Source organism: Calonectris borealis, chromosome 3, assembly GCF_964195595.1.
Source record: "Calonectris borealis chromosome 3, bCalBor7.hap1.2, whole genome shotgun sequence".
NCBI lineage: Eukaryota > Metazoa > Chordata > Aves > Procellariiformes > Procellariidae > Calonectris > Calonectris borealis.
The window spans coordinates 85,033,302-85,057,790 of record NC_134314.1 but is presented as its reverse complement, the minus strand read 5'-3'; the positions used below and the strand labels follow the sequence as shown (position 1 = coordinate 85,057,790).

At 36.3% G+C, this 24,489-nt stretch overlaps 1 protein-coding gene across 10 annotated transcripts in view; it reads left to right on the top strand.

Moving 5' to 3' along the window:
• The window catches only part of LYST (lysosomal trafficking regulator), an 89,342-nt gene that overhangs the window by 42,651 nt on the left and 22,202 nt on the right, over positions 1-24,489 (top strand). For 7 of the 10 annotated variants that reach the window (XR_012673084.1, XM_075146496.1, XM_075146498.1 and 4 more), the window contains 18 exons: positions 193-383; positions 1,946-2,191; positions 3,823-3,996; positions 5,033-5,182; positions 5,798-5,935; positions 8,547-8,745; positions 10,023-10,154; positions 12,478-13,114; positions 13,598-13,775; positions 14,695-14,864; positions 16,348-16,578; positions 17,535-17,701; positions 18,193-18,345; positions 19,782-19,973; positions 20,616-20,794; positions 21,947-22,153; positions 23,498-23,674; positions 24,165-24,241. Coding sequence is in view for 9 of the 10 variants with exons in the window: in XM_075146496.1 (XP_075002597.1) it covers positions 193-383; positions 1,946-2,191; positions 3,823-3,996; positions 5,033-5,182; positions 5,798-5,935; positions 8,547-8,745; positions 10,023-10,154; positions 12,478-13,114; positions 13,598-13,775; positions 14,695-14,864; positions 16,348-16,578; positions 17,535-17,701; positions 18,193-18,345; positions 19,782-19,973; positions 20,616-20,794; positions 21,947-22,153; positions 23,498-23,674; positions 24,165-24,241 (3,598 nt within the window). In the remaining variant the exon portion in view is untranslated. The remainder of the gene's footprint in view (positions 1-192; positions 384-1,945; positions 2,192-3,822; positions 3,997-5,032; positions 5,183-5,797; positions 5,936-8,546; positions 8,746-10,022; positions 10,155-12,477; positions 13,115-13,597; positions 13,776-14,694; positions 14,865-16,347; positions 16,579-17,534; positions 17,702-18,192; positions 18,346-19,781; positions 19,974-20,615; positions 20,795-21,946; positions 22,154-23,497; positions 23,675-24,164; positions 24,242-24,489) is intronic. The other 3 variants (XM_075146501.1, XM_075146500.1, XM_075146499.1) reach the window with 3 other exon arrangements.

Here is a 24,489-nt window from a genome sequence, read left to right as displayed (position 1 = left end):
TATGTCAGAAGTCACTGATCTACAGTAGCTAATAGGAAGCATTGGACTGTACTGATTGTTTCTTGTTAGCAGGTCCTACAAAAAACAGCCAGTGATCTTCCTTGTAAAGTCTCTGATGCAGTCTACTAGCCAATGTATGAATTTTGCTTTATTGTATACTAAAGAGTTAACAGCTTCTTTTCTGAATTTTAGGTGCAAAGATTGGACCGGAGGAAGCATTTTACCTATACACATGTGGGCCGGACTTCACATCTGTAATGCCTTGTAAATATGGCAAAACATTGACTGATTGCTCTAAGTACATAAGTAAAGAGATTCTACAATGTGAACAAATTAAGGAGCTCTTCATGGCAAAAAAGGAAGTGGATGTTGGGCCTTTAATTGTAAGCTGCTTCTTTAAAAATGGTTCTTAATCTCTTAGAACTAGTTAAGAAACTGGGAACACATTTCCTGTTGTCTCCCAAAGTGCTTCACTTTCTCAAAGCAGGCAGGAGCAAATCCAATTTTCATTAAAATCATTGCAGGGTTCTTCCCATTTATTTCAATGGGAGTTGAACTCCACACAGGGTGACCATTTCATCTTGCTGTAGGTTGGATTCTGACTGGCTGGATGTTCCAGCATGTATAATACTGCATATTTCATCTATCAGAGAAGCAGGCACTTCCAAAGGTGGTATTAAGTACCTGCCCTAGGATGATTAGTAGCTCTTCTCTCCGTTAGTGTAAAGGGCAGCTTAGTTAACCTTTTAACATTAAAACTGAGAGAAGAGGAGAAAGGAGGATTTATCTGGCTTTAACAGGAAGCAAAAGACTTCATCCCAATTCTTCAAGGGTTTTGAGAGGGAGTAAGTTTGCATCAAGTTTGGCTGAAAAGTCATTTTCCAGCTGGCAGATCTTAGCTCTTCTCATCTTCCCTGACTGAAACAGCCATGCCAGATGCAGGTGTAAATATAGTTACATTAGAAAAAGAATAAAAGAAAACTTTCTTATCAGTGGAGCCTGCTATATTTGGGGAATTGTCTTCATGCACTGGTAATGTCTGCTGTATGAATTGTTTCCACTAGAGGGATTTTTCTGATCTTGTTCTACAGCAGCTCTCTAGCTGTAGGCAAAGGGTCATTCTGTCTGGATGTGATCCTTGTAAACAACAGTACTAAATTTTGAATAGGTTAAGAAGGAATGAATGGAATAAGTAAAAAGCCTAACAAATCAGTCATGCAACTTTTAAGCTTATTTTGCCTTACAAAACACCAAGTAACCAGAGAGAAGAACTATGTGCTGAAGTGATGAATTAATCTCTGCGCTTTTGCATAGAATGCCAGTGCCTTAAATGTGATTATTTCTCTATTTTAAATAAATAGCCTCCCAAATATGATCACTTTACATTTTCTGCGAAAATGAGTCGGTTACTTTCCACAGGAGCTTTGGTTTTGCTCTAAGTCTCTCCATCAGTAATGAAACTTCCTCTATTGAGATCTTTTTTCTTGCGGCAAAGCTGATTAAAGGATAGATTTAAAACAAAAAATTGGAGTGATTTTGGAAAAAACAGATAACTTTCTGTTTTAGGCTCTCCACTTCAGAAAGGGAAACAATTTGCCCAATATCTCTGTATGCTCATTTTCTTTTAAGTTTGTCAGTAACTTTGTCTTTATGCAAAATAGTTGCAATTCTTCAGATGATAAGAGGGGGATCCTTGGTAGAATTTTTTTAGTGCTTTCTTAACTTTCTGTGTTGTAGCTATTGCATACATTTGCTAAAATTTAGGAATCCTGTTGCATTTTAGTGCACATGCATTCACATGAAACTTAAGAGCATGCTAACAAAGTAGAAATGAACTCCCAAAGTTGCTGTTAGGTGGCTTTTTTGTGTGGCTTTTTGTGTTTTGAGGGTTGGGTTTTTTGTATTAATCTTTCTTGAAAAAATTTATAAACTTCTCTTGTTTCAGGAGAGTCTTGCTGTTGTTTATACCACGTGCTGCCCTGGTCAGTACACCATATATGAACCTGTTATTAGACTGAAAGGTCAAGTGAAGACTGTACCTTCTCAGAGACCTTTCAGTTCAAAAGAAGTTCAGAGTAATGTATTGGACTCTCAGCACCTGAAAACACTTCAGCCTGTTGAATATAAAACTCTTCAGGGTATACTACATGAAATTGGAGGAACTGGTGCATTTGTTTTCCTCTTTGCTAGGGTAAGGGGGCTGGAGGAGGGGGGTGCATGTACGTGTCCTCCCATATAAAATTTTCTTTGGATCTTGGGTAGCAAATCACATATTCTAGCTGCCTTGCTTTAGTCTGCATGTGACTTCTTTTTTTCTTAAAGAAAATTTGTGGAAAATACCTCTGGCATAACACAGACTGCATCATACAGGTTGTCTTAAACGGGAGACTTAATTATAATTCTATTATGTAATGTTTTTTATAATATTGCTAGTATGTAAGATGTGGTGTTACATTCTGATTTAGAGATGGGGCTTCAAAATGTCAAAAGAGATTATTTTTAGGAGTGTTGTAGAAATGATCATATTTTTGGTCTCTAATTTTTAAAGGCACTGAAATTCATTGCATATCTTCTAACACTTTAAACACAGGATATTCACAATGCAAGTATGAATAAATGTAAAACTACATAGTGTGTAGGGCTTTAATTTTATCTAATAAATAGTGAGAGCTTTTTTGGGAGAAATGTTCAGTCATGTTCAAAGGTTTATCCTGTCTAAGGAAAATTGTAATTTCAAAAATATTAAGGCTATGAGCCTTAACTTAGTGACTACTTAGCTGTGACTTTTACATGGAGAGGCTAACATTTGTGCTAGGAGTCTCTGAAGTACTACAGTTAATTCAAGATATTGATGTAGGCCTAAAACTTGTTTGTTTTGTATGCCTCTGGCAATGATAGTGTGGAAGGTGTGTGGGGAGTAACCAATGCGCATTACACTAGAGACAGTCAGGTGTTCAGACTTGCGGTTATGAAGACACTGCCTGCTGTAATTTTAACATTGATAGTGAAATCTGAGGAGAAAATCCTTATTCATGTTATTGTATTATGTAAATTTATGCTAAGTATGTGCTACAAATCCTGCTGTAGACTCTATTTGCATCACTAAAGCAAGCAAACAATAGATCAGCTGTCAGATGATACAGGTTTACATGTGTATAACTGTAAGTGCAGCAGAATTAATGGGTACACAGCAAGGGAACATACAAGAACTGAAAATCCATTTATGTCAGATTTCCTTCTTGTACATTTTTGTAAAAATACTTTTTCTTGGGATTCAAGAATTGCAGGAAGCAAAAAGTGAAGAGTGGTCCATAGTCTTCATCTATCAAATTGCTTGTTTCTTTGTGGACAAAATAAAGCTTTAATATTTGACACTTCCAGGTAGAGATAGTCTAGACCTTCAGGAACCTTAATTTAAAGTGTTCATTAAACATTTAGGAAACATACTTTTCCAGGGCAAAAGTTTATTCTTATTAGTGGCTTATGTATTTCGTGACCTTGTGACTTTGTAGTATAGCAAGAATAATTGGTGCCTTCTACTTAAATTTTATTTAGAACAGATTTTTTTCATAAAAAGGGATTCTTTTAATGGGACTATTATTTTCTTAGCGGATCATCATTTACCACAGTAGGAATTATCACTTCAGATATAATATCTGAATGTACACACATCAGCAGAAATGAAGGTTATGTACATAACCTCAAATCTTTAAAACAGATTTAATCCAGAAGCTATGATTTAAGACTGCAACAAAGTGTTTTTAAGACTTCTTTCTAAATGTTTCTCATTAAACTGTTTTATTAAATTTGCCTTTTCTTCAGGTTGTAGAGATTAGCAGCTGTGAAGACACTCAAGCTTTAGCACTACAACTTATACTATCCTTAACAAAATACAATCAACAGAGAATACAGGAGATGGACAATTGTAATGGTTATTCTATGATTCATCGAGTACTGATCAAACCAAAATGCATTGTTGGATTTTGCATGCTGAAGGTAGAGTGCTCTTTAAACCTGATACTTTGTTCAATGTTAGCACAAATTTAGAAACTTCTCTGTGATTTTAATTCTACGTTTGAAGCTGTCTTCATAAAGGCAGAACAGTGATTTGGAGCTGCCCTGGTTTCGGTTGGGAGTTAAATTTTTTCCTAGTGCTGTGTTTTGGATTTAGTATGAGAAGAATGTTGATAACACACTGATGTTTTCAGTTGTTGCTAAGTACCCTGCCAAGGACAGCTCTTATACTACCAAGCAGAGGATGGGAGGGAGCATAATTGGGACAGCTAGCCCAGCTGGCCAACGAGGTATTAATACCATGTGACATCATGCTCAGTATATGAATGGTAGGCATGTTCCAGGAAGTAGCGATCGCTACTTGGTTAACGGTCAGCGCGGGTGGTGAGCAACTGCATTGTGCATCATTCATTTTGTATATTTGTATATTATCATTATTATTTTCCCCTTTTCTGTTCTATTAAACTGTCTTTATCTCAACCCACGAGTTTTTCTCACTCTTACTCTTCCGATTCTCTCCCTGTCCCACGGTGTGTGTGGGGGGGAATGAGCGAGCGGCTGCATGGTATTTGGCTGCCTGCCAGGTTAAACCATGACAGGAGCAAGTTTCGGTCTGGGAGTGTTTTGCCTTGAAGTAGAAACTCCTGATAGGTAAGGGGAGAAAAAGGAAGTATTGAAAGACCCTGATTTCAGAGGAGATGGCGGGGGGGGAAGAAAGCAACTTTGTTTCTCTGAGAGCAAAGATCTTCAAGTAAGCTTAAATTCGTAAGCAATTAATAAAAATATTTGAGTGCACTTGAAAATCTTTAAAAATTTTTCTTCTGCTGGTATTATAAGAATGAAGCCTCTTAAATGCCTCCAGTGGGATTACTGAACTCATAACTATTTTCAAAGTTGACCAGGTAGATATATGCCTTCCCTATCAAGAGTCTGTTGTCTCTTTAAAGATTTTTTTTTTTGATAAATTGGATAAGCTTTGTGCTTATGACATTCAAAAAAATTTCACCCCCTCTTTAAGACTCTCCTTGAAGGATGCTGCAGCGATGAGATTCTCTGTATAAATGAAAATGGGCAATTCATGCTTGACGCAGATTCTACTGCAGTTATCCAAGATGTTCAGTTGTTAGAAAAGCTGCTGCTTGACTGGAAGATATGGTCTAAAGCAAAGGTAATTACTTGCATTTTGGAAAGATTTTAAGTCTAAAAGTCAGTATTTAAAAAAAAGAAGTGATAAAATATTATGAGGTCTGAAATTAATTCCTCCAGTTAGATGTCAGTAATTACTAAAATTTTCTAAAATTAATGGTCCTTATTTTTCTTTGGATGGCTGGTAGTATGATCAAGGTCCCATTATCAATGATGCAGGTAGCCTTACTGTATTAAATTAGGTAAAGGTTATGTCTGTAAATGACTTGTTAGTTGAATAGATTAATTTTTTAGGGAAACTTATTAAGACTGAGGAAGACCTGCTTCCCTCTGGAGTTAAACTGTTGAAAATAACCATCCAGTGTTAATATAGCAGAGTATTCAAAACCAGTTTTAGACAAGAAGTAATTTTTTTGTAGCTTAATCATTAAAATATGCTTAATTTTGTATGAGTATAACTTTTCTGATAGTTTCTAGTTCTGACCTGACCATTTGCAGTCATTTTTAGTCTTTTTCTTAGGTGCAAAACTTACTTGATTTGTTTATATTCCTAAACTGTTTGAGTTTTTTATTCTTTGTGTGTAGATTCAGAAATATATTTTTGAAGTCATGTTCCTGTTTTGTTTTTGTTTTTCAGCAAGGTGTTTGGGAAACTCTGTTAGCAGCTCTAGAAATCCTTATCAGAGCTAACCATCACCAAAAGATGTTTAACATTAAACAGCTATTGAAAGCTCAAGTGGTACATCACTTCCTGTTAACTTGTCAGGTTCTGCAGGTACTTTCACTCTGAAATCCTACTTTGTGCTTGGCAAATACTCAGTTTTACTTGGGCCGGGGGGAGGAAGAGACTAAATGCTATAGAAAAAACTACTTCAGTAGACTGTCCTCTGTGCTTCCAGACCCCTTTCATCTTCTTCAATGGGCATTGTTGCTGTAAACTGATACAGTTCACTACTGGGTGCTCTATTTACTGTTGGACGGAAGGGGCAAGAGGTTTTAACCAGCTGGTACTATTTGAAGTCTAGGCACGAGGTTACTTGCACAATCCACACATGAGTAAGAGCTGAAACGAACTGTGACCCTTTTATAAAGACATGAGATGTCTCTTACTAGTTCATGAGATGTCTCTTACTTGATGGGCCGAGGCCAACTGTATGAGATTCAACAAGACCAAGTGCCGGGTCCTGCACTTCAGCCACAACAACGCCATGCAACGCTACAGGCTTGGGGAAGAGTGGCTGGAAAGCTGCCCAGAGGAAAAGGACCTGGGGGTGCTGATTGACAGCCGGCTGAACATGAGCCGGCAGTGTGCTCAGGTGGCCAAGAAGGCCAATGGCATCCTGGCCTGTATCAGAAATAGTGTGGCCAGCAGGAGCAGGGAGGTGATCGTGCCCCTGTACTCGGCACTGGTGAGGCCGCACCTCGAATACTGTGTTCAGTTTTGGGCCCCTCACTACAAGAAGGACATGGAGGTGTTGGAGCGTGTCCAGAGGAGGGCAACGAAGCTGGTGAAGGGCCTGGAGCACAAGCCTTATGAGGAGCGGCTGAGGGAACTGGGGTTGTTTAGCCTGGAGAAGAGGAGGCTGAGGGGAGACCTCATCGCGCTCTACAACTACCTGACAGGAGGTTGTAGCGAGGTGGGTGTTGGTCTCTTCTCCCAAGTAACTAGCGATAGGACAAGAGGAAATGGCCTCAAGTTGCGCCAAGGGAGGTTTAGATTGAACATTAGGAGAAATTTCTTTACTGAAAGAGTGGTCAGGCCTTGGAACAGGCTGCCCAGGGAAGTGGTGGAGTCACCATCCCTGGAGGTATTTAAAAGACGTGTAGATGAGGCCCTTAGGGACATGGTGTAGTGGGCATGGTGGTGTTGGGTTGACGGTTGGACTCGATGATCTTAGAGGTCTTTTCCAACCTGTATGATTCTATGATTCTATGATTCTAGTTCAAGTCTTCATTACTGAAAAACGTAGATACTGTGCAAGTAGCAGAAACTGTCCATCCTGTATCTCACCAGAGCTAGTAGGGCAGCTGGCCTGTAGTGCTCAGTCTGAGCACTCCTCTTAGAATTTTGATCCAGTAGTAGCTTCCTCCATGGCGTGGAGCTAGCTGTTCTAAAGAGGACTTTGCGGAAGTGTGTCAGCCCTTTAATAGCCACTTCTTAGAAACATGATTTTGAAATGGTTTCCTCTGTTTAGTACCTATCTGTTTGTGAAAAGATGTATTGTAATCCCTCTTTCCTACACTTCATTTTCTATCTTACATTCCTTTTTATTCTGAGTTTCTCACTCTTAACACATGAAATGCATTGATTGTTTTTCCCCCTTTTAATGATTTTTTTTAATGTGCCTTTTAATCATTTTCATTGCTGTAAATTTTGAATTTCTTCATTTTTATGTGGTATAACCTACTTTGGGAACTTGTTAGTTGTATAATTAACTTTTTAAATTGTATATTAATGCAAATGCCTAGGTATAGAATGTTGCGTAGTATTTTCCCTGTCTTTTGCACATGAGTACAAACTAATATACATGCCTATTGGGAAAAAATTAATTTCTTAGTTAAAAAAACTACTCAAATTAGTCAACAATGATTTGGCAATTTTTTTGGGAATGATGGAATGGAAGATAAAACTATATAAACCATTCTCTTTGAAAACCTCACTTCAATTAACTTCATTCAGTCTTTTCATACAGCTGTCTCAGTTAAGGTGCTTGAGTACCAAACAAAAGGTGATATTTAGAGAAGTTAGAAACAAGTTAATCACCATGCTCACATTACAGTGAGGTTTCCCACAAGTTTCTTGAAGTCCTGTTCTAAAATCATTGTTCAGTTAATACATTTTTTCAAATAGCCATTTGTCAAACTATAGTCAAACTATATAGAATGCTTGATCAAGCAGAAATTATAAATATAATTATCAATGAAAACTCAAATGTGTATGTTTACAAAAATGGCCATTGAAATGGGAATACAGAAGACCCAGTGTGGCACTGTTCAGAAAGTTCTTAATATGTTTGAAATGTTAGTATCAGCAACTATTTTAATTTCTCTACAAATATGTAATACAATGACAGTAAACTACAATTTCAATGGTGATTCATGTCCTAAGGTTCCAGCATTTCAAGTCAGAGTAGTATAATATTCAGATGTTCGTTTTCTAAAAATAAACTTGCATAACATCCGCAATATTTTTTTGTGCCTGAATTTTGAGTGTGCTGGACTTGGGTAACATTGAGTAAGTACAGTAGCTCCTCTCAAATTAAAGAATACTTAAGCTTTTTTCTTGTCTGTTCTTCTACTATAGCATGACAATTTAAAAAAAGAAGACAATTTCTGTCAAATTAAAAATATAAAAAACTGACAGTTGTACTGCTCTTCCTTTCTAGGAGCATAAAGAAGGGCATCTTGCATCCCTACCTCGGGAGGTTTGTAGGTCATTTGTGAAAATAATTGAAGAAGTACTTGGATCTCCCCCAGACCTGGAATTGCTGACACTGGTCTTCAATTTCCTCTTAGCAGTTCACCCTCCCACTAATACATATGTTTGTCACAATCCTACCAACTTCTACTTTTCCCTGCACATAGGTAGGTATGTCACATTTAACTAGAAATAAACAATAAGATAAAAATCTATTCATAAATTAATATCTAAAAAACCTCTTTCACTCCTATAAATTACTAGTCTATGAATGTTCTTTGATTGCTATATTGTAATAACTATATATAAAAAATTATTGAACTATTGGGACTTAAAGTAAAAGTAGTTTACAGTATTGAGAGACATTATAGTTAGACTTTGTTTGCTTGGCTTACTTGGAGAGCTTTCTTCTGTCTACAGCCATAGATAATCTCTCTGGTGGTTGTGTCTTTAACTTTCTTCAAAGTTTGATGCTGTTAAATGGAATGCATAATGTTAGCTGCCTGTATGGACACATTTGCCTGTGGGCAAATCTTAGAGAAATATCTAACTTAACCATAAATTAAACTTCTTCAGAAATATGTGTATATGGTCCTGTCTCTATCTCTACTTTCCTGTTACTGAATTCCTAGAAAAATAAAAGGCCTGAGGAGCATTTTTAGCAAATGATCAGTTGCACTGCAAGACACCATTGGCAGGCACCATCAGTGCATTGCATACAAGTGACTGAAAGTACCTATGGGCTTTGAGGGGTGAAGATATAGGACAACAGCTGTCTTTAATATATCTGTATTAGGTGATCACTTTGGCAAAATGAGTGATATGAGCTTTAAAAATTCTTTCTTGCCCTTCTAAAAAATGAAAAACTGGTAGATGTATAGTTCATGCTTTAATATTAGCATTGCATAACCTTAGACATAACTTATGTAAATGTGGAAAGCATCATCCAAGTTTGAAATGTTTTCTCCTTTTGCAGATGCCTGTGTACCTCCAATTTTAGTAATCAGTTTCAAAGGCAGTACAGTTGTTTTTATTAGTATCTGTCCTTTAATACTAATAGATGTAAAATTCTGAGTAAGAGTAGAATGCACTTTTTGATACTTTGAGCCTTATTAGATGGACCTGTTTGAGAACAGTCACCTGTTTTTGACATGCCAAAAAGTCAAAATTGTTATTTCCTGTATGCCTGCAAGGACCATCTTTAAACGTAATTACTTCAGAACAGCATAATATTTTCAGTGTTCTGAAGTAAATTCTAAAGATATATCACTAAAACAAAAAATTGTTCTCGAGTGCTTTTTCTCAGATGCTCATGAGTCAAGGACTTCTCATTAGCCTCCAGTGATCAGCTTGAAATGTAACCTGGCTATATGAGTCTAAATATGTCAAGAATGCAAACTTAAAAAGCTTTTATGTAACTTTTCCCCTTATCTTCTCTTTCTAGATGGCAAAATTTTTCAGGAGAAAGTTGAATCACTTATGTACCTGAGAAATTCCAGCAGTGGTGGGAAGTCAACAGACAGTTCTGCATTTGTGATTACAACTCCAACTGGATTTACAGCTTTACCACTGGGAGGTAAAACAATGCTGGAAAAACAAGGACATTAAGACACAGTCCTTTGGCAGATGACTAGAGTGCCTTAAAGTGTTACTTTCCCACGGATATTTCTTGCAAAGCTCCCCCTGCCCCTTGGAGGTTGATGTTCAAGTAAGAGTAAGAAGGATGGAATTGAACATGCTACCTAAACTGCTCTTCATTCTCAAGTTGGGACAAATTGCCACATTGATGGCGCAGGCAGTGAAGTCCAGATAGCTGAACAATTTCATCTGTTAAACAGACCTGCTAGAGGTGTATGAGAATGCCTTAACCAGGCAATAGTTGAAATAGTGAGCCATAAGCAGCTATCCTATCTGTGCAAAAAGCATTAAGCTGATACTTTTCTTTCTTTGTGCATGATTGTAAACATCCATCTAAAAGTAGTCTTAAAGCATTGGCATTTAGTTATACTGCAGGTGTATATACTATTCCTACATGATAGAGGATGGGAAAGTATATCTTATAAAGAACTTAGGTACCTTGGTTATATAAGTTAACATTGAATAGTTTTCTAGAAACAGTCTCATTATATAGCATGCTAAATAACTTGAGGTCTATAAAGATAACTGCTTTAAGCAGTTTTGAATTCCTCTGCTATAGATGCTGAAATAGGTGTGAAGTTATTAGTTCAAGCTGGTAACTTTTTTGTGCTGCCAGTATGATGTTTTTTCCATCATTATTGAATTAGATTGAATTAGATTTTTAATCATGCTTTTTACACAGATTTGCATAGGCAATCAACAAACATCACCTGTAAAACAAAAGCTAAAACATACAACTTATGCTTAAGCCTTCATTTAACCTTGTTGACAATGAGAAATAAACTTGAAATAAAAATGCATGATCTAAGCAAGTTTACCAATATATACAAAATAGGAGTGGAAACAAATTAGTCTGATCTCTAACTTAGCTGCTATATTTTGCAGATCATGTCTGACTTAGCTATATCCTGTGTATCGCCAATGTGAAACCTTTTACAATTGATGTCTTGTTGCTACTTTGCTTAGAAGAAGCAAATTGAGTCTTCAAGCACTACTTCAGTTGAAACAGTGTTAGTTCAAGTGTCTTTTAGTGATATGTAGAGGAGACCACAGTACTAAATTCTGTATGGAATTAGTCATTCTCCCGTATGGATTATATATGAAATCTTATTATTCTAAACAAAGTACTTTTTTATATCAATAGTACCAAACTGTTGTTCTTCAATAAAGATTATGCAGGTATGCCAGAGGAATACTCAACATAAATTTTTGTGAAAATAGGTGTTTGAGTGTTGTGGTTCTGAATTTGAATTTATAAATTTAGAAAAAATATTTGAAATGGTATGTTCATTAGATAACTTGCTACCTGCATGTGGGTTTGCAATTTGTTGCACTACCTGGTAATGTGTGTGCAAGCTTGGCTGTAAGATTGATGCAGCTATATAGATCCTTCCTGTTGTCTGAAGGCCAGCTTGGTCTGGATATGTTTGCACATATATGTGTATATATATTTTTTATATATTTGTTTTATATATATCTCAGTCATTAAAAAAAAAAAAAAGTTCCGGATGCATCATCATTGCATTAGTACTAACTGGTGCGTAGTTTTCAAAATACTTCTGAATGAACAAAGTCTCCTTTTCCTAGACTAACAGAAAGCTTTCTCTACCAGTCTGGTATACACTGCTTTCCCTCTTAAAAATATATTTTCTGAAAGACATCTGTAATGTGCTCTGAAAGTTTGACTGTTTCAGGTCAAAATGTGCACTTAAAAGGAAGCCCTGTTAAATAAAACATGAGTGATTTGTTATAAATCTGAAGTACATGTGAAGCCTTAGTGCAAAAGGGTTGGTGAATAGTATTTCAATGTCCACTGAAACATGTTGGTAGATTGGACTTCTTGCACAAGAGCTCCAAATAGAGCAACCTGCTCTATTTGACCCTACTTTGAGCAAGGAGGTTGAGCTAGACAATCTCCAGAGGTACCTTCCACCCTCAATGATTCTATGATTCTGTACAAATTCCTGCTGAGAGTTAGTTGAGAGGATCATAATGTAAATCCAGAAACTCCAGTATATATGCAAAAATTATTTTGTATTTTATGTATCTTTCAGATTTGTGACTTGGTAAATATATGGCTGCATAACAGTTTACTGTCTCTACTTGATTGGCCAAATCAGAGCTATGCCAAGCGTTCAATCAGTTTTGCCACATAAAATCGGCTTGGGTTGTCACTGTGATAAATGTGTGTGGAGTTTAACATTGAGGGAAAACCTTGTTTCAGTGTAAAAGGAATGCTAAAGATATCCTTATTTCTCTAGGGAACACTTCCAAGGCTAGTGTACAGCAGAAGATAAGCTTTCAGGCACCTAAAAGGCTTTGCAAAAGTTTACCAGCATCTCCTATTTCCTCACCTCAAGTTCATCGAAAAAGACTAACTGAAAGAATAGGAAGGAGCATTGATGACCTGCACATTATTGGCAAGCGTGACTACATTGATCTCCAGGGTAGAACTGGTTTTGTAGGAAGTTCTGAAACCATAAAGAGAGTACAAGAAGATCTTTTTCTTAGCAGTTGTGAGTCTGCAAAAACAGTTTGTGACTCAGAGTTAACATCTGCTGAAATGTTTGAAGATATTGCAAAAGAAGAAGAGTTATCTGAAAATGCATTTGAGACTAAAGAAGCAGATGCAGACCTGAAATGTAATGAAGGTGGTAGTGCTGCAGCTGAGCCATTGCTATGTCGTCCAGACAATCTGAAAGGACTGCCTTCATTTCAGAAGAGTCAGAGTAATTTTGCAGGGTTGGGCTTAGCATTTTCTGTTCATGGAGGATCATCAGCCATTGCTCGCTGGCCAAGCTTTGCTGACAAGAATGTACTTCCTGAAGACTGGGACAGTCTTGCTTTTTCTTCAGCTAATGAGAATACCCAAAAAACATCTGAAAGCCCTGATGACAAGTAAGCAGATAAACAAAATAATAAATGAGCAGTAGCTCAGTATATAAGCTTTAATTTCACAGTTCTTGGTCTTGATTACTATTCTACAAAAATTGGAAGCCTGAAAATTAAGGGAATGTTTTCAATGGCTGTCATAAACCAATTCATTAAGCTTTTAGTCTATAGAACTGTATTGTTTCAATTTTTCATTATTTACACAGCAAACTTTAAAAATCAGGAATTTTGCTATCTACGGTAGGAGTGGGAACTTTTTATGCTAGCTCACAAAAAATCTCGAGTAGTTCTGGTCAGATTATCCTCTTTTCTGTCTGTCATCCAAAAATACGTGTTAATGAAGAGTGATAATAAAAGTATTGGAGAAATGTTTGCCAAATTTCCTCCTCCTCCCCCTCCCCCCCCCAAAAGTAGGTAACAACTGTGCATTTTTTAATGTTTCCTGTTGTAGACAATAAACTGTGGTAAAACATATTCCTCTGTTTTCAGATGTACAGAAGACTGTCTTGTGCTTATCTGTTGTGGATTATATGACCTCTTGCGTGGAGTCCTCCTACTCCTGCCAGATATCATGCTAGAAGATGTGATGGACAAACTTATCCAACCTGATTATCTTACAGTTCTTGTGAACCATCCATCTCCTCTCATACAACAAGGCGTCATTAAAGTAGGCGTATATAAAATGTTTTCAGCTAAAAAGTTGTGAACTAGCGTGGTTAATATGTTGGAAACATGAAGTTTCGTTAATATTTTTTATTTTGCTTTCTTCAGTTTTCTAGTTTTACTTCTGAATTTTAAGATGTTTCCACTCCCCCAAGTTTTTTTAAAAACAAACAAATGAAAAAACAACCAAACCCCAAAAATAACATAAACATAGAATCTTTCAATAGATATAGTCTGTGATCTAAGCCAGAGGGCTTAGGAGCATATGACAGCGTTACTGATGTAGATGGAAGCAACAATGCAGAAAAGTCGGTGACCATCTCTTCAAAATGAAATACATGATGCACTATGTTAAATTAAGGTGCAAGCAAAGTTTTGACTTCTAACACGGTTGACTTTCAGTTATTCTGGGGAGTAATCCACACGTTTGTGGCCTGAGACTTCAAAATGCTTTTAGAGATTTTTGTAGTATTGACAAGGACAATGTTCCTGGATGATAATATTATGTAGATGAAAAACTTTCAGTAGATTTGTATTTTAATTTGAAGAATAAGATTATATGGCTTTATTAACAAAATGATCCAAAAAATCATGCATGCACTTGCATACACACCGAAGTGTGGGATTTAATAAGTATGAAAAGTTTGAATGTATTTATGTATGCATTCTGTAACTGTTGTGTGTGATTTCATCTCCCCCAAACTTGACAAAAAACCTGAGTGTCTCAGATTAAAAGGGTAGTCAGCTGTCAGTTGTAACAAGGGCAGTGTAGATTGCAGTTGCAATAGTGCAGTTGATGTTTTTAATCTGGAATTTTAAAAATTTTCATTTCAAACTGTTCAAATCACAGACAACAACTTAACTTTCAAGGGAGTTATATTAAATGTTTAAATCTTACATCATAATTATGCATTTATTTTTAGTTGTTGGATGCGTATTTCAACAGAGCAAGGAGGGAGCAGAAGGAGAAATTCTTGAAGAACCGTGGCTTCTCCTTGCTAGCCAACCAGCTGTACCTTCACCAGGGGACTCAGGAAGTTGTAGAGTGCTTTTTGGAAATGCTCTTTGGCCGCTCTGTTGGCTTGGATGAAGAGTAAGTAATGCTTTGCTTTTGCGTCCTGTAACTTAATATTTGAACTACAAGTAGTGCACTTTGCTGCTGGAGGCAAGGATGTGATAGCTTTCTAATTCCTATTCTCCTCCTAGTAGTCAACAACCATAAAAATGAAGTTCCTTAAACTGTTTTGAAATGTTTTGCTTGTAGCTTTAACACTTAAATGTATTAAACTTATGACTATTGTATGGCCCTTAAGCTGTTTGTAAGCAACTTCATCTAATGGGTGCTGTCAGCTGGGATCTTCTAAACCCTCAGCCCTTCTGAGGGCCTCAGAGGCTTTTGCACTTCAAATGTCCTGTAATCAGTTTAACTCTTCCTATTCTTTCTGATCCTACGTGAAACTCTGATTTATATCCTTAGGAGTTTTAAGTAGTAGTCACTAGACTTCTGCTACTGGATTTTGGTAGGTGATTAAGGAAAAAGCTTGATGTCACAGCTGCTTCCTTGGCTTGGCCCTGAGTTTAAACTCCTATTTCCTGTAGGGAAAATCCCACAGATATACCATTTCCTTGAAACAAACAGCCACCTCATTGACAGGAAAGGAGATAACCTTTAAGCAGACAATTATCTAAGTAAATGAGATTTTTTAGAATTAGTCTGACTACTTAATGATTGTACAGGGAGAACATGCATCTAAGTACGGTCAGCAGTGCAAAAATCTTGCAAAAAGCTCCTTCTCAGTTGCTGCCTTTGCAGGATTTGTAGCCAAATTACTTCTGCCTGTTGGCCTGATCTTCACCCCCCCCAGAAAAAATTCCTGTTTAACTGCAAGACTTAAACCTGGCTGTTTAACTAGCCCCAAAGCAGAGAACTGTTATTTCCTCAGGATTGATCATGGGGCTGGAAAGGTAATTCTTATGGCTCGGATTCCTTTTAGGATTGTGTATAACAATCATGTGATGGGCTGATAATCTTAGAAAAGTGATCCAATTTATTAATGCACCAGTAATGCAACAACTGAAGCACTGTTCTGAGTTCTACAATCACAGTAAGCCAGAAGTTGCCAAACCTAATAAAACTTCAGCAGTAATGGATATAGGATATCAAACCTGCGGTCAGTCAGTATATTATTATATTGATGCCAAGCTGTATCTGGTTTCTTAATAGTGTCTGTGCCAGTTGTAATACTTATTACTGGAAAGATGATGACTATATTTTTCTACATTGATTAAAAAACCCCTTCTGTTTTCATGAAATCTGTAATGTAGACAATTGGTAGTTAGCTGAAGCTTCAGTTATATGTTTTAGGTACTTCATTTCCTTGTGGCTCTTTGAAGTGTTTTATTTTGCTCTTATTTCCTTTACTAGACAGGCCTTGTTACTGCAAGGAAATGTAGGAAATTGTGATCTACGTCTTTGCCGAAATACTGGTATAGACTGGTATTCCAGTTGCATATCCTAGCAGCATATACCAGGTTGCTATTTTAAGGATGTCACTCACTTATATTTATGTTAATAGATTTGATCTGGAAGATGTCAAGAATGTTGGACTCTTTCAAAAATGGTGTGTCATTCCTGTTCTGGGTCTTATAGAGAACTCTCTGTATGATAACGTTCTGCTGCATAACTGCTTCTGTCTCCTGCTGCAAATCATAAATTCCTGCTCAAAAGTTGCAGACCTACTGCTTGATAATGGTTTGCTTTACGTGCTGTGTAATACACTGGCTGCTCTCAATGGACTGGAAACAAAGTGAGTATTGTATCAGTTGCTATAAAATAGTCCAGGTACAACCTTAAGTCTAGCAAAAATTACTGTACTGTATTTGTTCTACTTTCTAAAATGATCAGAGACCATGTACAAAATAACACTGGTTTTGAGGTTTTCAGCTTTAATTATACCTGTAAGTGAAAGTTCATGTTTAGCTATTCAGTTCAAGCAATGGAATATAAAATGTTCTTTCCATACCTTAAACTTTCAAGTGAAATGACGTTTTAAAATGCAAGTTTGTCACACTGTGCACTTTGGATGCTCTTCCTAATAAAAGTCACCTGAAGAGTAAGATAAAGGCCCAGGAGGTGGTAGCGTTCTACTGTATCTATAGCCAATGTCAAAACTGCAAGAAAAGTCTCTCCTGTACTGTCTGTGAGTTAATATTTGAGATTTTGAGTAACTTAAATTACTTCATTAATTACAAACATTCTGTACTTTAAGAAAGGTTATACAGTGAAGGATGGAGGAAAGGTTATACAGTGAAAGATGGAGAGGTGGCGTTTTTTTTAATTTATTTCATTAGTTGGCATCCTGAAGAAATAGGCAGATTTCCTTTTTACCCCAGCATAGTTTCAGTTCAGCATGATTACAAAATGAGATATTATCGTGAATTTTTTTTGAGAAAGACAGGATTACAGACCTGTTCTTTAGCTTAGAAATCTGATAATACATCATTGCTTTTCCAATAAAACTTTGTTACAATCTTAATGTTAGAATGTCTCAAAGATTTGCAGGCAACCAATCTGTGGAAGTTAACAGTAAAGAGGTATCTTTGATTACAGTTTCTAGCCTTCAGCAGTAACATTTTTATATGAAGTACAATATAATATTAAGTATGGTTGGCAGAAGTAGCAAGGGGAGTAGTAATGGGTCTTGTTATGGGTTACAACCTACTAGAATTGTCATGTTTCTGGTAACTACAACTTTGTTTGCAGCATTCCCTTGAATGACTACAAGTTACTTGCATGTGATATACAACAGCTGCTGGTAGCAGTTGCAATTCATGCCTGCAGCTCCTCAGGTTCTCAGTATTTTCGTGTTGTTGAAGACCTCATTGTGCTGCTGGGTCATCTTCAAAATAGTAAAAATGAAAGGATGCAAAGTAAGTTATCTGCTTATTTTTGGGGTCACGGGACTGAAGAAGTAAATCCCTTCCCCATTGATTTTTGTTTAAATTAATATACCTGCCGAGGGAGGAGGGGGAGTTTTCTGGTGATGTATCTTCTTTCTCTTCTAAGTGGTTCTCAAAGTAGTAGTTTTCCTCAGGAGCCTGCCTTGTGGTAAAGAATTGTGTACTGCTAATCTGAACAAACAGTGACTGTAAAAGTTCATTAAGGGTATTTAAATGGAAATGTTCTATACAGTTTCATTTAGCTTATTTCAGAGTAGTCAAATTCAATGGCTTTTCCATGAGAACTCACTTGCATACTGTCTGTGGAATAGTGAGGTGACTTTCTATGTGACTTCTGTGGAATCGAGATTTTTTCAGCTCTTGACACATTTTGCTGTGTTCTACTTTTTACGAACATCTGGTAAAAATTCTTGAAGATGTGTAAAGAATCTCATGTGTCCTTTGTATGCCTCTCTCTGTAGATATGGCAGTTGTTCTGCAGCTAAGAGTTCTTCAAGCAGCTATTGAATTAATAAAAACTACAGCAAACCAAGATGCTCAGGAGCAGGCCGGTTCAGTCCCATCACCATCTGCACCACATCGTACAATGTTTCAAAAGCGTAAAGGCATTGCTGGTGAGTAGCAAAAGTGTGGTATTCCTGTACTTCCTCCTGTATGTGTTACTTTCAAACTGAAATTTCAGTGATACAACAAATGAGTCCTGTTGCTTTGCTTTGTTTGTGAATTGGCTTTATAAATCAATATATCTATTTTAGAATAGTGTAGCCTGTATCCATTTTGAACTTGTGAGGTTTTTGTATTAGGAGGAGGGAGTGGGGTATGAAAACAAAACCTCGGTCATCTTATTCTCACTGCAGTGTCTAAAGCCAGATATTACCTTCTTTTGGGATTCTCTTCAAATCACAAGGTGCTTAGTAAAGATGTTTTTAAAGGAATTCATAGTGGTTTTAATAGCCAACTTCACAGTAAGGAAATACCAGAATAAAGTTAGTGCTTGTAACTTAACAGCTATGATGTGGGGATTGCATTGTTGCACAACTCTTAATTAGTGATCATCCTGAAATAAATATCTGGCACTCCAAATTAATAGTTGGGAATGTGAGATTCCTAGATTCCACTGTGTTTGTGCTTGTAAAACATTCGTGCAGTTCTAGCTTTAGCAGTAATACTTCCTCTGTATTTGATAGCTTGTGAATCATTCTGTAAAGGTTTTGGAGTCATCTGGCTGGAAATTGATTTTGTATATCTCATCTAAATGAACCTGCATTTAAGACTTTGTAGAAGATATAATTTTAAAATCTGGCATGTATTTGAGTTTTTTTAAAAAAAAAAAAAAACAAACCAAAAAAAACCCAAAAAAAAACCCAAACCAAAACACCACACTATTATTCCCTGTTTACTATGGGAATGTTTCTCTTGATATGGTCAGCTTTTGAGGCCCCTCTCCATCAGCCTCAGCCTAGTAAATATAGTGAAAGTATTTTTATATTAGTGAATCTGGTAAGGCACTAAAGATAAATAAAAAAATATAGTTATTTCTGAAAGAAGCAAGAACAGTCATTCCCACCAGTTAATTTCAAGAAAATTTTAAGGAATATTCTTATAAGTTAGAAATAGTACTTCTATCAAAATTAGTGGCAATGGGTATGTACAAAATGTTTGTTTATAAGCTGTTAATATAACTGACTCCTCCTTTGTGCTAATAAAGCTAGTTTCCAATATGCAATAATTATACAGTAAAAAGAGGAATAAAAGTAACTTTTTTAGAATTTGCTTTACACAAAAATATGCAAGCTGTACAATAAATCTCATCTTGAGACTAACTTGTTTCATGGTATCACTTCTTGAATTTTATATATTTATTTTCACATAGAAAAGCTTTTAAAAGAAACACAAACACCCAAATGACATTTATGTTCCCTTCAATATTAATGTATTTCAAATGTTTTGTTTCCTTAAATGATGTGAACTCTTTGGAAGAAAGCAGTTGCTGAGTGATTAACTTTTTGTGCATTTTAGTAGGATGCTATTAATGCTTCTCTACTTAAAGGCTCCAGAAAGTTTTCACTTGCTCAGTCTGATGCTCTGCTGATAAAAATGCGTTCACTAGCAAGTGAGGAATTCAACATGATGATGCAGCGAAGAATGAGCCAAGAAAACCCCATCCAAGCCACTGAGACAGAGTTTATACAAAGGTTACAGAGGCTAACTGTTCTAGCTGTTAACAGACTCATTTATTTAGGTAGGATTTCTTTTTGTTCATTTCTGTTTTGACAGAGCCAATGTAGTGCTATATGAAAAATGGATTCTTGGGTTTGGAGTGTTGAAGTGTTTGAGGGGAAAGTAATACCACCGATGCTAGTTTAATGGATTTAACCATAAAACATCATTCTCTGTGATTTGTCTCACAGTATTATGTAACTGACAGTCTGGATACAGTTTTTATCTGAATGAACTGAACAAGTTATTTTAATTCTATGTTAGTTCATTCATGTGTTAACTGCCTGAATTATTATCTGAAGATTTAACTCTGCCAAAGGGACCATCTGCTCTCTTAAAATGCATCAGTTTCCATGTTTCTATGAAATGGCTACACTTATTAGCAAGACTTGATGACTTTGGGGGCTAGTTCAAATTCCACATAAGCAAGAGAAAGAGTTTAGCATGTGGGACAAATAATTGAATGGCTCTGTGATTAGCTGTAAATGCTGAATAAATTGGTTCATAAGGGAATTAAATAAGAAATACTTTTTGATATTTAAAATTTTAAAAAGTATGGTAAGTATAGTAGTAAAGGCAATATTTGATTTCATGCCAACTAAAGGATCATAGGATTGTCTTGCTTGAGATGGTACTGATCAATATGTGCCTCTTAAAATTTAAGCATCTACTGAAGAGTGCCTTGATGTACTGGGTATAACAGAAACCACAAGTCAAAGCAGACTTTCAGCATCCCAGATGGAAGTTCCTGAAGAGGAAAGCCAGCAAGAACTGCCTAACAGAACAAATCCTTTTCTTAAAGAAATGTTCAAGATGTTGGTGGAAGGAATCAAAGTATCCATTGTAAGTAATTAGATGTTGTCCACATTAAAGCATATTTCAAAGGTTCCTTTATTAGGAACTTTTTATGCATAAAGTCTTCTGTCCATACATGCTTTTCTTACTGCCTCTCTCAATTCAGCTGTGGCATTAAACACTCTGTTCAGCTTCCCAGTCATTCTGCAGTTATAAAATAATAAATGCAGCTCTTCTGATTTTTACCTTAATATTTAGCTAAATTCTGCTTCTTGAACAAGCACACAAAGGTTAAATAGATTTCTGTGTAGTCCACAATTTTGCTTTGTCTCTTAAACCTCAGGGTTTAAGTTTGCTGGAGCTATAAAACAAGATCTGCTGTGCATCCACAGATGATGGAGGGTTTCTGAGCAATTTGTGTCTATAATATATTTGTAGAGATGGTGATGTAATTGTGGGGGAAGGGAAACTTTCACGTTTTTTCAATTGTTGCCAAAGGGCTGAGAGTTCTATTTTCTGGCATATTGGTGTTAACTTGTCAACCTTTCCAAGGTGATCAGGTTTTGCTTGGTAATTTGAAGTGGTGTTATTGGAAAACTTAACTTACTGCTTCTTGTATCTTTATTTCTTTTAGGTTGTCTTTATAAAAAGTAGCTCAACCTAATTTTCTTTCTAGCTCTGGAAAATTAAGTTTGTTAGGTCTGTTCTCTTTCCATCATGCTATACTTGTAGTATTTTTCAAAGATGTCAGGTTTCTTTTTGTGAGCACAAGCACCTCAATCCAATGCCTGGTTTCTAATCTTTTGAGGTAATCCATTCAGAAACTAGTGATTAATGTGGAAGGGCTATTCATTAAAATAAGAAAACAAAAAAACCCTTTTTTTTTTTTTAAACCCTCTACGTGAGAATTTTCACTTTTTGTATAGTCCCTCTAACTGAATATGCAGTTGCATTCCTAATATTAGCAGATTGAGAGAAAAATGCTTATTTTATTAGAATAAACAAACACTTCTTTCATTTTTAGTAGAACACCTTTTAACCCATAATAATCAGTAAACTAAAATTAAACACTGTTTTGGTAGAGAAATCTTTATTGTCTTACATTTTGATCATATTATCTGTGTTTGTTTTGTAATGTGAAAAACTTGGTGAAAGGAAGCCCGAACCCTGTAATATTAAAAAATTGTTTCTTTTACTTAGGCTACCAGCAGAATGAACACACCGAAGCAGCAGTGGAAGAGAATCCTCTTGTCATGTAAGGACACATTCCGTACGCAACTTGGCAGGCTTCTTGTGCACAACTTATCTCCGGCAAGGCCACTGCAAGAGAGGAAGCAGGCTTTGGAGATGGTACATGAAGTAAACCATCAAGAGATTATGCGCGACTGTCTTAGCCCAACTTTGCAAGTAAGCTCAAGAGTGTTTGAGAGAAGTTTGTAAAACCTGTATTCAGTTTTTGTTTAAATTTTACCATTATTTAGAACTGTATGTGACTGAAGTTGTTCACTGCTGTTTTAGCCGTGTTTAGTGTAATGCGAAGTCATGTCATACAAAATGCCTCTGTATACCTCTGCAATTGCTAAATTATCCTGAGGGTAGATAGTTTTCTAAGAGGCGAGATAAGATTACATCTGGGTATGTTGACTCTGTAGCACATCAAACATCACATATCCTGTGTAGTGCAGAAACAAAAGGTGGCACTAGTTTTAACATGAAGAATTTTACTGAGGATGCTTGAAGTTAGGTACCCTGAAAAAGCAGATTAATGAAGGAGTTACCTTTGCCTTGAAACTCTAACTGCAGACTTCCTGAAACTTGTAAGAACTGATTGCCACCAGATTTTAAGAGGCAGTCAGTCCTCAAACAAAGCAGTACTCGTTATCTTTTCTTATTTAGTTTTTATTAATTCTTAAAGTGGGATTGTGTATTCTATGTTCTTAACTCAAATAGCTGAACAGTTTTTCCCTGCTTTTTTGGGTTTGTCAGGAAAAAGCTTTTCTGGTTCTATTCTATGCTAGTGCAAGCTTGAGAGAAAGCATTTCTTAGAGCCATGATCAGGAATCGGGTAGGAATGTTGCGGTTTGAGATCTTCAGGAACTGCAAGAATGAAATAAACGATGTAAGACATGCCACAGTTTAAGTTACTGTACACTAAGGAGAGAAAGTACTTATTAGATGAACCTATGACACTAATGCATTTCTGATCACATATACATTATTCAATTAAATTAACGCTTTCACCAGTAAGAAAAGACATGATATATTAGCAATGGCTTCTTTGGGGGAGTGTCATGTTGAGTGCATTTATGGCCGGTGTCTGCTTAACTTCATTATCTGCCAGCTCTAGTTCGGTTAATCAAACAAGGTGTAGCAGTCTTGGCATGCAAAATTAGGAGTCTGTGGCACGTATTTCCTGAAGTATAAACAAGGCTGCAGGAGCTGAGTATTTGGAAGAGAAACTTAGCTTTCCTGTAAGCCATTTGAAAATTCACAAGATGCTGGGGGAAGTTTTATCATTTGGAGGATTAAATTCAGCATGTTCTTTCTAGTTTTATAAAAGTCTGTCTTTAAACATTAAAGCAGCCATTTTCTTTAAATCACAGAAAATTTAGTAGAAGAAACCTGTCCAGGCTGACTAGAAAAGGGAATAAAGTTGGAGAAAAAAACTGAAAAAACTGCTCTGTATTGTATTGTGGAATTGAGAATGACCGTGCATCTTTTCTCCCCTCTTCCCTTCTTTTCACCTTTTAGCATGGACCTAAATTAGTGCTCTATTTATATGAGTTAATGCACAATCACAGCGATGAAATGACCAAAGAAGAACAAAAAGCAGCAGGAGACTTTGTGAATACATTAAAATGTTGTGGCTATAAATGCATTCCCCTGAGCCCACGACCAAAACTAGATCTAATAAAAGCTTTGAAAGAGGTTTGTGAATAAAAACTTTACTTCAGAAACTGGGTATATTTGAGGCAATTGTCTGTTATATGGGGTCAGAGTTTTACTGCAGGCAGCTGTTTTGTTTGCTTGATGCATGGCTTATGCGGATTCTCTTTAGATTCTGAATATTTTTGTCACATATACTCAACACTTCACAGCAAGCTCACATGTTAATGCTTCTTGCTTAAGCATATTACTTAACCCAGATGAAAGTGAGAGTTCATAATAAGGTACTAGTGTATCTCACTGTCAAGAAAAAAATATTTTTTTATGGTTCCTATATGGTTATATAGAGTTATATCTAAATATAAGAAAACTGCAGTAACTGAAACGAAGTCTTGATGGTTTTAAATGCTGTGAAGATACCAGTTGAACAGTTTTGTCAGTCTTCCTTTTTTAAATTGGCATATCCTTTAGCCTCTGCTTCCTTATTTCATCCATCTGAAAAAAAAAAGTAATGTATAAAACTTCCATTCAGGATCAGAAGAAATATGAGATGGAAGAAGGTGTAAACAAAGCTGCTTGGGAGAAGACAATGGCTAATAATCGGCAAAAGTAAGTGCCTTCTAAAAGGGGCTGCAAGAACTCTAAGAATGCTCTGTTCAGCACACCCCATTGCAAAGTTGCCTATATGATTATTATAGATGTTTTTTCAAATTAACAGCACTGCTAGCTTTCAGGTTTTTATTTTACCATTATAAAACCAGCTTGATTGTAGTTATTTGCATTTTGATAGGTTGTATAATAAATGGCATTGTGTGAACTTCAGAATACTGAATCGTTTTTTGCACATTTGGCACTTC